The 15002-nt window shown below is 37.7% G+C and overlaps 1 protein-coding gene across 1 annotated transcript; it reads left to right on the top strand.

Moving 5' to 3' along the window:
* Nucleotides 1-9069: 9069 nt before the first annotated feature.
* On the top strand, nucleotides 9070-14199 carry LOC107830564 (tryptophan--tRNA ligase, cytoplasmic-like). The gene is made up of 6 exons (XM_075245388.1): nucleotides 9070-9203; nucleotides 10808-10888; nucleotides 12579-12650; nucleotides 12860-12928; nucleotides 13073-13183; nucleotides 13789-14199. Exons 1-6 carry the CDS (start codon nucleotides 9099-9101, stop codon nucleotides 13837-13839), a joined length of 489 nt encoding a protein of 162 aa, XP_075101489.1. The 5' UTR covers nucleotides 9070-9098; the 3' UTR covers nucleotides 13840-14199.
* Nucleotides 14200-15002: the final 803 nt, after the last annotated feature.

Below are 15002 nucleotides of genomic sequence, written 5' to 3'. Positions count from 1 at the left end.
TCCAAAGCATCCTGAACTAAGTCAGTACCCAATAGCTTGGCCTCACCCGACTCAAACTAACCCACCAGAGACCGACACTGCCTCCCATACAAAGTCTCATATGGAGCCATCTGAATGCTCGATTGATAGTTGTTGTTGTAGGCAAACTTTGCAAGTGATAGAAATGGATCCCATAAACCCCCGAAATCTATGACACAAAAATGTGGCATATCCTCCAATATCTGAATAGTGCGCTTGAACTGTCCGTCTGTTTGAGGGTGGAATGTTGTACTCAACTCAACCTGTGTGCCCAACTCTCACTACACTTCTCTCCAAAACTGTGATGTAAAATGCGTGCCCCGATCTGAAATGATGGACACCAGCACACCGTGAATGCGAACAATCTCTTGGATGTAGATCTTATTCAACTGCTTCGAAGAATAAGTAGTCCCAACTGGAATGAAATGCGCGGACTTGGTCAGCTGATCCACAATCACCCAAATAATATCAAACTTCCTCAAAGTCCATGGGAGCCCAACTACGAAATCTATGGTGATACGCTCCCATTTTCACTCCGGAATCTCAAGACTCTGAAGCAATCTGCCCGGTCTCTGATGCTCATACTTCACCTGCTGACAATTTATGCACCGAGCTATAAAACTCATTATGTCTTTCTTTATCCTCTTCCACCAATAGTGCTGCCTCAAGTCCTGATACATCTTTGCGGCGCCCGGATGATTGGAATACCGCGAACTGTGGGCCTTTTCAAGAATCATATCATGTAGCCCATCCACATTGGGCACACAAATCCGACTCTGCATCAGCAACACCCCATCATCTTCAATAGTAACATCCTTGGCATCATCGTGCTGAACTATGTCCTTAAGGACAAGCAAATGAGGATCATCATACTGACGCTCTCTGATGCGATCATATAAGGAAGACTGAGAAACCACACAAGCTAGAACTCGATTGGGCTCTGAAACATCTAATCTCACGAACTGGTTGGCCAAGGCCTGAACATCAGCTGCAAATGGTCTCTCACCAACATGAATAAATACAAGGCTACCTATACTCACCGCCTTCCTACTCAAGGCATCGGCCACCACATTGGCCTTCCCGGGATGATATAGAATGGTAATATCATAGTCCTTTAGCAACTCCAACCATCTCCGTTGCCTCAAACTTTTATCATTTTATTTGAATAAGTGTTGGAGACTCCGATGATTCGTAAATACTTCACAAGACACACCGCAGAGATAGTGCCTCCAAATCTTCAATGCATGAACGATGGCTGCCAACTCCAAATCATGAACATGGTAGTTCTTCTTATGGGGCTTCAACTAATGCGAAGAATAAGCAATCATTCTACCCTCCTGCATCAAGACACACCCAATACCAATACGAGAAGCATCACAACGCTGTATAAGACCCAGAAGCTGAAGGCAAAAAATTGGAGTTGTGGTCAAGGAAGTCTTGAGCTTCTGAAAGCTCTCCTCACACTCATCTGACCCGCTGCAAGAGACGAGAAATCATTCATAAAGCGATGACAATATCCGGCCAAGCCGAGAAAACTCCGAATCTCAGTAGCTGAAGACGGTCTAGGCCAACTCTGAACCGCCTCTATCTTCTTTGGATCCACCTTAATCCTCTCACTGGACACCATATGCCCCAAGAACGCCACCGAACTGAGCCAAAACTCACACTTAGAGAACTTGGCATAAAGTTTCTCCTCCCTCAACCGTTGTAGTACAATCCTCAAATGATGTGCATGCTCCTCTTGGCTCCGTGAGTACACCAGGATATCATCAATGAATACTATGACAAACGAATCAAGATATGGCTGAAATACACTATTCATCAGATAAATGAATGCTTTTGGGGCGTTGCCTTATTGGGGCATGTTGTATCTGCAAAAGGCATAAAGGTGGATCCTAAGAAGATTGAGGTTGTTTAGAATTGGCCTAGACCTACTTCAGTTATAGAGATCCGGAGTTTCCTAGGTTTAGCACGTTATTATCGTCGGTTCGTGGAAGGATTTTCATCTATAACAAGACCATTGACCAGATTGACCCAGAAAGGTGTCCCATTCAGATGGTCAGATGAGTGTGAGATGAGCTTTCAGAAGCTTAAGACCGCTTTGACTACGGCGCCAATGTTGGTATTACCCACAGGTTCAGGATCGTATACGGTATATTGTGACGCATCTCATATTGGGCTTGGTGCAGTATTAATGCAAGATGGCAAGGTGATTGCATATGCGTTGCGGCAGTTGAAAGTTCACGAGAATAATTATCCTGTTCATGACTTAGAACTGACAACCATTGTTCATGCGCTGAAGATTTGGAGGCATTACCTCTACAGTGTCTCGTGTGAGGTATTTACTGATCATCGCAGCCTTCAGTACCTGTTCAAACAAAAAGATCTTAATTTGAGGCAGAGAAGATGGTTGGAGTTGTTGAAAGACTATGATATCACCATTTTGTATCATCCCGGAAAGGCCAATGTGGTGACCGATGCTTTGAGTAGAAAGGCTGTGAGTATGGGCAGTCTTGCATATATTTCGGTTGGTGAGAGGCCATTAGCTGCAAATGTTCAGACTTTGGCTAATCAGTTCGTGAGGTTAGATATTTCAGAACCCAGTTGGGTTCTAGCTTGCACAGTCGCTCGATCTTCTTTATATGAGCGCATCAGAGAGAGGCAATATGATGATCCTCATTTACTTGTTCTTAAGGACACGGTGTGGTACGGTGATGCCAAACAGGTTACTGTGGGGGAAGATGGGGTTCTGCGAATGCATGGGCGTATTTGTGTGCCTAATATGGATGGGCTTCGTGAATTAATTCATGAAGAAGCACACGGTTCCAGGTATTCTATTCATATAGGTACCGCCAAAATGTATCAAGATTTGCTGCAACATTATTGGTGGAGGAGAATAAAAAAGGATATAGTTGCATATGTAGCTCAGTGTCTGAATTGTCAATAAGTAAAGTACGAGCATCAGAGACCTGGTGGTTTGCTTCAGAAGTTAGAAATTCCTGAGTAGAAGTGGGAGCGTATCACTATGGATTTTGTTGTTGGGCTCCCACTAAATCAGAGAAAATTTGACGCAGTTTGGGTCATTGTGGATAGGTTGACCAAGTCAGCACATTTTATTCCAGTGGCAGTTACCTATTCTTCAGAGAGGTTAGCTGAAATTTACATTCGTGAGATTGTTCGCCTTCACGGTGTGCCCGTGTCTATTATTTCAGATCGAGGTACGCAGTTTATCTCACATTTCTGGAGGGTTGTACAACGTGAGTTCGGCACGCGGGTGGAGTCGAGTACAACATTTCATCCACAGTCAGACGGACAGTCAGAGCGCACTATCCAGATATTGGAAGATATTCTTCGCGCTTGTGTTATAAACTTTGGAGGTTATTGGGATCATTTCTTGCCACTTGTGGAGTTTGCTTATAATAATAGCTACTAGTCGAGCATTCAGATGGCTCCATAAAAGGAATTATACGGAAGGCGATGCCGATCGCCAGTTGGTTAGTTTGAACCGGGAGAGGCTCGGTTGTTGGGTACCGATTTGGCACAAGATGCCTGGGATATGGTCAAGATTATTCAGGATCGACTTCGCACAGCTCAGTCTAGGCAAAAGAATTATGCCGACCTTAAAGTTCGTGATATTGCATTCATGGTTGGAGAAAGAATATTGCTCCGGGTTTCACCTATGAAAGGTGTAATGAGGTTCGGAAAGAAGGGCAAGTTGAGCCCTAGGTATATCAGACCCTTTGAAATTCTTGAAAGGGTGGGTGAAGTAGCCTACAGGCTTGCATTACCACCTAATTTATCAGTGGTTCATCTGGTGTTCCATGTGTCTATGCTCCGAAAATATCATGGTGATCCGTCCCATGTGTTAGATTTCAGCTCAGTCCAATTGGACAAAGATTTGACTTACAAGGAGGAGCCGGTGGCTATTCTAGCACGGCAGGTTCGACAGTTGAAGTCTAAGAGTTATCCTTCAGTTCGGGTGCAATGGAGAGGTCAGCCAGTAGAGGCATCTACCTGGGAGTCCGAGTCGGACATGCAGAGTAAATATCCACACCTTTTCTCTAGCTCAGGTACTTTTTCTAACTCCGTTCGAGGACGAACGTTTGTTTTAGAGGTGGAGAATGTGATGACCCAAAATGTCATCTTTAAATTTAATAAGTAATTATGTGTTCTAAGACCTCGAAAAGCACCATTTTTCATTCCATAACTTGCGTACGCAGTCCAAAAAAATTTCCGAAAAGTTTTTATGTGAAAAAAAATTAGATTAAAATGCGAAATAGAGCTTTAAAACTCAACTAAGTTGACTTTGGTCAACATTTTGAGAAAATAAACCCGGATCAGTGTTTTGACAGTTTCGGTAGCCGGTAGGTCCGTATCGTGATTTGGGACTTGGGCGGATGCCCGAAATCGAATTTCGAGGTCCCTAACCCGAGATATGGAATTTTGATGAAAAATTAAAAGCTTGAAAGCTTAATGATTTTTAAGAAATTATTGATGTTGGATTTATTGACCTTGGGTTCGTATTTTGGTTCTAGAGCCCGGTAAAGGTCCACAATAATATTTATAACTTGTCTGCCGAATTTGGTAAGAATCAGAGTTGATTTGATGTGATTCGGACGTCCGGTTGTAAAAATATAAGTTTTAAAGTTTCTTGAAAACTTCTTTTGATTTGGTATCCGATTCGTAATTCTAGGTGTTATTTTGGCGATTTGATCGCGCGAGTAAGTTCGTATGAAATTTTAGAACTTGTGTGCATGTTTGGTTTGGAGCCCCGAGGGCTCGGGTGAGTTTCGGATAGGCTACGGGATGATTTTGAACTTAGAAAAATATGGTTTCTAGCTTCTGCTGTCATCTGGTGTTTTGTGCTTCGCGATCGCGAAGCCATTCCTGCTATCGCGAAGAGGAAATAAGGCAGAAGCTGGGGTACTCAAATTTGATCTTCGCGTTCGCATGAAACGTTCCGCGATCGCATAGGTCTATGGGGTTATGCTTCGCGTTCGCATGTGTGATGTCGCATTCGCGTAGAGCAAAGTGGCAGCATGTGCAAAAATGTGATTTGCGATCACGAAGCCATTCCCGCGATCGCGAAGAGTAAAATGAATCTGGGCAAAGTTGTTCTACGCGATCGCGAACGAATTTTCGCGATCGCGATGAATAAAAATCTGAAAAAACAGAACTTAAGTTATGTAAATGGGGTTTCGACCCATTTTCAATCATTTCCAATTTTTGAGCTCGGATAAGGCAATATTTGGGCGATTTTTACTGAAAAATATTGGGGTAAGTGTTCCTTATCCTATATTGATTATATTTCATGATTTCATACTCATTTATATCATGAATCCGTGAAAGTTTGGAAGAAAAAACAGATTTTTATAAAATCTTTCAAAAACGAAAATTTAAGATTTGAAGGTCCATTTGACATCGGAATTGGATAATTTTTATATGGTTGGACTCGTCTAGAAATGTGTGTTTGGATTTCGTAAGTTTTTTTCGGGATTTGAGATGTGGGTCCCATTGGCGGCCATTACCAAATATTTTAATGAAATTCGGATTTTTATCCGGAAAATTTATAAATTCATATGGAATTAATTCCTATGATTCGTATTGAGTATATCGAATTGTTTGTGAATAGATTTGAAGCTTTTGGAGATAAATTTAAAAGGAAAAGATGTGGTCGAGTAATTGATTAGAATTTGCAAAGCGAGGTAAGTGTCGTGGTTAACCTTGATTTGAGAGAATAGAACCCTTAAATTATTTGTTATGTGAATTGCATGTGAACGACGTATAGGCGAGGTGACGAGTATCTATACGTGGTCTAATTAATTATTTGCATGCTTACTTGAAAAATCATAAATTATTTTAAATCATAAATTAATTATTATAATAATTATTTCTCTCCTATTCTTTGTTAAATATTAATTATTGAATTCCTGCATTAATTGTTACATGCTATTTGAATTATGTGTTTTAATTGTTATTTGACATTTAGCATATTAAATATTAAACTACCTATTTTTTCTATAATTTTCATAATAAATTTTTATTTGTCATTTTTTGGTTCATAAATAAATTATAACTATTGTGTGCCTTGATGCTTAATAATTTCTCATTGGATGTGGTATTTATTGGAGTAAGTTTTATTACATTTATGAGTTGTTTAAAATTATATTGGGGGAACGGGTTGCACGCCGCAACGGAAATGAAAGTCATATATATATATATATATATATATATATATATATATATATATATATATATATATATATATATATATATATATATATATATATATATATATATATATATATATATATATATATATATATATATATACTGTAATAGACTTATTTAAAAGTCAATATTGGGGGATCGAATTGCACGCCGCAACAGACTTATTTAAAAGTCTATATATATACTTGATTGAAATAAATATATGACAGACTTGATTAAAATGAATATATTGTGAGAGCGGGTTGCACGCTGCAACAGAACCGAATGTGGATATATTGTGAGAGCGGGTAGCACGCTGCAACAAAATTGGTTAAAATAATAACGGATTATGACTGTTGAGTTGGCTTCAATTATTATAAATGAGTTACCTGATTTATTTCTATTATTTGTTGTTATTACTAATATTGCGTACAGGTTAATGTAAGTGAACCGCCTTAGCCTCGTCACTACTTTGTCGAGGTTAGGCTCAGCACTTACCAGTACATGGGGTCGGTTGTACTGATACTACACTCTGCACTTCTTGTGCAGATTTTGGAGTTGGTCCCAGCGGCGTACCATAGACTTGCTCGGATTTTAGCTACCAGAGGAGACTTGAGGTATAACTGCATGGCGTCCGCAGTTCTGAAGTCTCTGTCTATTTTACATTAGCCGTGTGTTTATTTTCAGACAACTTTATTTTATTCAGACCTTTATTTGTATTTATTCTAGAAGCTCGTGCACTTGTGACACAAAATCTGGGATGGTATTTAGACACCGTTGTTTTTATAGGTTATTTTACTATATTTCAAACTTTGCTTCCGCATTTATTTCTTTGATTATTAATAATTTATTTAAAAATTGGTTAATATTATTCTAACGTTGGCTTGCCTAGCAAGTGAAATGTTAGGCGCCATCACGGTCCGAATATGGGAATTTCGAATCGTGACACATGTGTGAATAATATCCTGTGGAATATAATTAGTTGTTAATGTCGTATTCTAATTCAGCTAAAACACACGCAATACAAAGCATACATAGAGTAAAATTGATATCTAAATATTATATGTATTATGCCAGCAAAAGTTGTTCCTTGTTTAAAAGAAAATAGAAACCTCAACGATCAATAACTATCTCGAATACGAAAAAACAAATTGAGCTTATATTTCTTAGAGAATGCAACAACACTAATCCTTTTCAATTTTCACTTTTTTTTGTAAGTTATTGGGTTGTTGATGTCTTCAACTTTTTTGGTCTTCTTGATTCCTGTTTCCGTTTTTATCTCTTCATCTAGTATTTCAATTGCAGCAATTTTTTCAACTTCCTGGATCTCCTCCGCAATAAATCATCTTCCATCTCGATCGCCGCCATTTTTGGAATCAATTTTGACAAGAAAGGTGAACTCTTTTTCCCGACTCAACACCAATTTGCCAATAGTGGATTCCTTGTTGCTGGCCAGTAAAAATAGACTTGGGTGTTCGTCTTTCAGGATCTCTGACCCTAACCATCTGGCTTTCCAGAAAAAAATATGAGAATTCCCAAGCTTGAGTGATGACTTGAGTTGGAAGTCACCCCATAACTTTGAAATGTGTTTCCATGGCTTAGAACAATGTGGCAGTCTACTTTGTCTAGAACACCAGTTATTTGCTACCCCATATTTTGCTTGTATTACAACTTACCACAGCCCAGGGTTGTCCATGTTGTACCTCCGGTGCGATTTCATTAACAAACTCTTGTTGTGTAAAGTGAGATCTTTTATTCCTAGCCCTCCATGCACTCTGGGGAGGCCATTTAACCAAATGGAATTTGTGAGTTTAACTATTTTCTTCCCATAAAAAATCTCTACTTAATTGATCAAGTCTCCTCTGGACCTTTGCTGGGATTGAAAACAGGGACAAGAAGTAGGTAGGAATGCTATCCAACACACTGTTGATGAGTGTAATTCTACCACCCAAAGAGAGATACTGCATTTTCCAAGAAGCTAATTTTTTTCAAAATTTTCAATTACTTCATTCCAAATACCTAGAGCTTTGTGTCTAGCTCCCAGTGGAAGACCAAGATATGTTTTAGGGAAAGAGCCCACCTTACAACACATTACTTCCGCAAGCTCTTCCAAGTTTGGAACTGAATTGACCGGATAGATGATGCTCTTCAACATGTTCTACTAAAGATATTTGACTTGTCAAAGGAAAATGCCGGATGGGCCATGTCATATTCCTGTTCAAATGATGGTATAATATTTCTAGGATTCGAGTTATTGTCTCGTTATATTTTCTAGAAGTTGGCAGACAAAGAACTGTTGTAAATACGAGATCATATAAGATGAACATTGATCAAATACAGAGTAAAGTTTCTTTTTTGTCTATGTGGCGGTAAAACAAAATGAAAATCAGAGAGATGGTTTAATGCTTTTTCTAATACAAGTACGATCTTTGGTTGATCTCTGCTCAAGAATTGTGAACAATGTTGCTTGTCTCCCTGATTCGGAAAAGGATTAATTTTTTAATTATGAAACTTTTGATTCAACTATACTTCTTAACCTTACAGTTACGCTCAAATACTCTTTAACAATTGTAAATTGGCTAGTTCGTGGGCTGTGCTTATTGATACATCATTTAGCAAGTTCAATCTTTGATGTAGATCTGCTTAATTAAGTAGGTCGCATAGGTCGGAAATCTCCTAGTTTGCTTGAAATTAAACTGGTTAGATGATAGATAGACAATATCATGTTACTTAAAAAAAAGATGGAATCATGCAGGGTTTTGCTGCTTCGTTTCTTTCTTTTTTCTCTCTGAAATGTGTGCCATGATCTTTTTTATTGATAGATTCCCCCCCCCCCCTTTCTACTGAAAAACTAAAACTAACATCGGTAAATGATTTTTCAGGATCCTTATTTCCGAATGACTCGAGATGTCGCTCCCCGGATAGGTTATCACAAGCCTGCTTTGATTGAATCATCTTTCTTTCCTGCCCTTCAGGTTTTTTTCCTTTCTTATAGACCAGTGACTGAACAATATTAGTTCTGTTACAAATTTACAATGAAGTTTCACTACGACGATGCTTCTGTGACTTCGCCTTTTACAATTAATTAGTAATTTGTTCTATGACATTTATTTATCCGTCCTCAACTTCTTGTTGGTACAAGGTTTTAACTTTTCTGGCTGCAAGCTGGCCCAGACACTACTATAATTAAAAAAAGATATTGCGTCATCAATAATCAAACAGTTAGATAGAATCATTATCGCCCATCATTCTCACATACCCATCATTCTGGAATCTAAAGCACCTGTCTGTGCCCTGTGGTATGATCTTTTTGAGCTGCGACAGTCTTTAGACCCTAATTTCTTACAAATGAAAGTTATGTTCTGCTTTGGTGCTTCATTCTGGTTATATATGAGTATTTCAGCGTCTAAGTTGGAACTGTTAACTTCTCATCTTTCTGATTGACAAAAAATTGAAGTTCGCTGCATGTGCTTCGTCATAGCTTATAGACCAATAAATGTAGCATATTTTGGTCTTAGACCTGTAAAACATAAATCTAGTTTGTTAATTTATTCATTTAATTTTTGCATAGACCGAGTAATGCAGCATTCCTGAAAGCTTTATTCTCTCCCTGGAATTCTGCTTGTGCCTAGCGTCTGGATCATGATTCTTCATGCTAGAGAAGTATTTCTCGACTAGGAAAACTAGTTGCCTCCTGCATAGAATTGATGTGCAAAGAAGTTAAAAACATTTAAGCTTACCATAAGACATCAACTTCTCAATCGATATTAATCTTCTTCTTTTTTTGTTGATGAAGTAAGTAGATTCATTGCTGGCATCAAGAAGGTGCAAATTGTACAAAAGAGGTGTTGTTAGCTTCATTACATTTGTCTGTGCTATAGCAGGAAGCTAACAGTTACAAAATAAGAGAATAAGCTAATCTATTCAGAATGTTAGTTCTGGATTACAAAAAACTGTTTAATGAAAATTCCATAAAGCCTGTGTAAGACAGTCCCCAAGGAAACTCAAGAAAGAATTTCCTTGTTAGATGTTCAATTCAGTCGAGCAAAGCCCCACATCTTCAATAACCTTTTCACAAAGGACGAACACTGTTTGCTAGAACCATTGTTGTCCATATTGCAAATAGTCTCCATATAAATGTTTGTCTTCTACTAACAGATGGAAATGTGTGTTGACTAATAAATCATCTTTCACATTTCCAAAATGTCAAAATAAAATCTATATATTTTTTTTCATTTTTCCCTTTCTTTTTACCACTTTCACGCTCTTCTTAGTGGAATTTGGTTCTTAATTAGTGCAATTGTAGATGATTCTTGAGTTCCAACTTAAATGAAATGGATTACTAACTATATAACGGTTGTTTCATTTCATCTTTGTTCTTTTTCTGATGTGCCCACTTCCGTGCTTGTAATCTGTCTGATTCCAAATAAGTAGAAATACAACTGTTTCTCATCCTTGTTACTTGTCAAATTAGTTTGTGCACACATGTTTCAGCTTCTGATTTTTAATGTGTCTGCTTGTAAAAATTCTTCTGCATTGCCTTTCTGTTAATATTCTACATTTTGTTGAACATTTGCAGGGGGAGAATGGAAAAATGTCTGCTAGTGATCCAAATTCTGCCATTTATGTGACCGATTCAGCAAAAGAGATAACAAACAAGGTTGGGGTTTTTTTTTATGATGTGAACCATATTATTACACACCTTCTCGGAAAATAATTCCTTCCGAAAAAATATATTTTACACATCTCACATTCATCACCATATAATGAGTTAGCAGTTCTAGATTTGTTAGAACCCCTACATGCTTAGGAAGGATATGCTTTTTTGTGCTTTTGCTGCTCTCTTACTTTTGGTATCTAACACATTGTACAGATTTTTTTTATAAAGGTAAATAATTTCATTACAATTGGGGAAGCCCCATATACAAGCCGTATACCAAAAAGAAGAGAACCTACACCGAAATATGATCCTCAATAAAAGAGGCCCTATCCTCTATACAAGTTGGGATCTCATAAGTACCCCAAAAAAGAAACTAGAAACAAAAGACTACTTTGCAATTTTACAAAATCTTGTCCCACCCCTTCAAAAGCCCTCTTATTTCTCTCTTTCCAAATAACCCACATGATTGCTAATGGAGCAAGAATCCAAGCCCTCGGAGTTCTCTTTCCCCTCCTATGAGCCCAACTAAGCAATGCTTCCTTTACTGTGCCTGACATCACCCATTCCAGCCCAAACAAATTAAGGACCATCCTCCATAAACTAGTTGCCACTTGACAATGCAATAGGAGATGATCTGTATTTTTACCCGATCCTCTTCTTTCGCAGATTTTCCGCTGTTAAAATCACTCCCCTTGCTGCCAACCATGCCAAGAAACACACATTTCTCTATGTTGTAGGGATCCAACAGAGCAATGAGGAAAAATACATTCCTCTCTACCTAATAAACTAATAATCCACCTCTACTCTCTCGCCATCTCCATACACCCGATTAATAACCCATTTCAACGCGGGACCTTGTATAAGATGTAGATTCTCTAGTAGATTTCGTTGGTTCCTTGTAGCTGTTACAAGATTATTTTTGCAACTTTTTGGGTCTTGTAACACTGATTTCACTCCTTAGCACAATCTTTGTGCGAAGGACTTCCTTTTAATATAATGAAATCCGTTACCTTCTCAAAAGAAAATTAACCCATTTCAACATTTGGTTAGCTACTGATCAGGTTTCAGCTACCACTAATTAAACAAATAGATAAAATAAAATAATCTAAGATAGGGGAGAAGTTAAGAAGCTAGGGTGAGAACTCGGATTTAGTCAAGTTACTCTATGGTTCCAATCCTAGATGTTAAGAAGTCTCTCTGTAAATGCGAGCAATTGCTGTTGCTGTGCTTGATAGTGAATTTTGACCCTCGATGCCTTTTAGATGAAGAACCTGCACTATGTTGAGTAAAAAATGATATTTATGATGGGCACTCTTGAGAAGAATCTTGTTAGACAATTGATGATAAAGATACTTCTAAATAGTAGATGACTTTAAACAATAATTGTAATCAATGTGTTCTTTTTAAAGTTCTTGTTCGCGGGGAGGGAAGAGCTGGGTTTTTTCTTTCTTTCTTTTTTTTTTTGGGGAGGGGGGGGAGGGGTGACTTTGCCCTAGCATAGGAGTCCAGTCCCACTACAGTACTTTTGAGCTAGGTAACACCGGAAACTGAGGCTACTGGAGTTTGCTTCCCTTTAGAAGTTCTTATATAGGTTTCCTAGATGGATATTATCCAGATTGATTACTCTATGCTAAATAACTTATCTCGACAAAGCAGAATAAATGATCCTTTAAATTGTAACTATGTGCAGATAAACAGATATGCATTCTCTGGTGGGCAAGACTCAATTGAGTTGCACAGAAAGTACGGAGCGAACTTGGAGGTAACCAAATTTATATGGGCCCACTAGCTAATTCCTAGGACTTGCATTTCTATCAAATAACTGTATGTGCCTGAATATAGCATCTTAAGACTGCGGGTTGTCTCTGCCTGTTCTCTTCTCGATTGGATCGCTATAATTTTGTATCATCTTTAGCCATGGGAAAAAAAGAAGAAAGCAAAGTAAAACCTCTCATCTTGGATATTGTCCAGGTTGATATACCATTTAAGTATCTTGGCTTTTTCCTGGACGATGATGCTGAGTTGGAACGCATTAGAGAGGTTAGTGTACATATTTTGTCATTTCATTTCTTTACAATTCAAAACTTTCATTGGTAGAACTCCAGCATTTGGTGTTTAATTTAGTTCACACAAGGACTAACCAGTAGTTGAAGTTACCAATAATGGTCGTATGCTCACTATCAGGAATATGGGTCTGGACGTATGCTAACATGTGAAGTGAAAAAGAGGCTTACTGAAGTTCTAACAGATCTAGTTGAAAGACATCGACGGGCTAGGGCGTTGGTGACTGATGAGGTAACTAACACTAACTTCTGGTGTAACCTGAAGTGAACTAGCTCTTCCAAATTTTAAAGTACTCATTCTCCATTTCAAATTCGATTAGATTATCAAGTCAATTTGTCTTGACTTTCTCAATTTCAAATGACATAATTTTCTCTTTAGGGGCCAAAAAATACAGCTTGGTCTGCTAGCTTAAGTGAACACAGAGATTGAAATTAGCGCCAGTTCTCCATTTTCTTTAACTACATAGGATCATTTACCTAACTCATTGTTGCTGAGTGGTGTTCACTGTTTACTCTTCCTCGGACAAGTCACTAGATATTTCAAGGGTGTGAATTGCTCCTCTTATGAGAGCATGACATTCCTTCACAGTTATTTCAACACTCAATTTGCTGCCTCTTCGATTATGTGTGCTCAGGGATAAAAAAACTAAGGGGGTTGTGAGGTTCTTCTTTTTCAAAGTGTTCTTCTTTAGTGCATCTTTTGCTGGTCCGAATTACTGTATCCCATTTTCCTTTTTATGCTTCTCTCTCTTTCGACGTGCTCTATGCTTTTCTTGCTATTTCTTTATGTTTTCAATTCCACTAATTTACTTGCTTGTTGAATGGTCTTTCCTGCAGATGGTAGATGCTTTCATGGCCGTTAGACCTCTTCCTAATATGTTCAACTGAATAGGGGAATTTTCATCACGTCGATATGTTCTTTCTTGAGGCAACTAGTCATTGTTTCTCTCGATTTACTGAGAGGTGTTTCTTCTTTAATTGTAATTTCTTTTTTTCGTGTATTTTTATAACTCGTAAATTAAAAGTCATGAAGGTGTCATTACTCTTCCTTGTTGAAATTTACACCATTTGAGGACCCTAATGGTTCAAGTTTGGTCAAGTACTAGATTTTCTACCACAACCCCAGCTTGGTAGATGTATTTGTTGTAACTTTAACATGATTTATTTTCTTATCACTTGTATCTCTTTTTGTCTTGCATTTGTGGCCCTTTTCCCTATTTTTAATGAAGTCTCTTGTTTTTCTGGCTAGTTTATTTGAACTCCGGAGAGCATTTTTCTGCCTTTACTTAAAGTTACTGCAATTATAAGATGCACGCCATGGGACTTCTTGAAAAATTCTTTAGCAATATAGCAAAAATAAAATATGCACAAGTTATGTGTGAATCAAGATATTATTTGGATGCGGTGTAAAATGGAGAATAATAATGAGTATTGGTAATACGTGGATTAAAATGCTAAAATGACAAAACTAACTCTCATAATGATAACAAATTTTTTATTTTGTTTGAAAGGTAACAGATATTTTAAACTTGACAAAGCATATAATGTAGATATCAAATTAGCTATTCAACTAGAATTAATTCATGCATTACTAATCCTTACAATTTATGTATTATTGATCTCTACAGTATTAATTCCTACACAAAGACGACCTGACCCCTAAACACATTAAAATTAGATGCCCTAAAATGATCCCCTGATTATTTTAATCATTAAATCATAATGATGCATCGCAGAAAAGAGAATATCAGTATTAATAAGAATATACACATGAAAGAAACTCCAACCAAAGGCAAACACTGGTTGTAAAAAAACACAAGATAAATAGAGAATACGAATAAGATTGAAATGAATATAAAGGGGGGACGACCGAGCATAACAATCTATGGGAGATTAGTAAAGGAACATTCATTTGTTGTTTCTTTTCCTCATTGTCTTTCTAGTGGCGGTTTCTCTCTCTTTGGTTTTCTTTTATCGACAGAAGTAGGAGAATTACGTGAATTAATGGAAAAGTTGATCTCTAATAATGGGGTTATTGCTGGAGAAATGTC

This window comes from Nicotiana tabacum, chromosome 23 (assembly GCF_000715075.1).
Source record: "Nicotiana tabacum cultivar K326 chromosome 23, ASM71507v2, whole genome shotgun sequence".
NCBI lineage: Eukaryota > Viridiplantae > Streptophyta > Magnoliopsida > Solanales > Solanaceae > Nicotiana > Nicotiana tabacum.
Note: the sequence above shows the minus strand (reverse complement) of the source record. Positions and strands in the feature narration are given on the sequence as shown.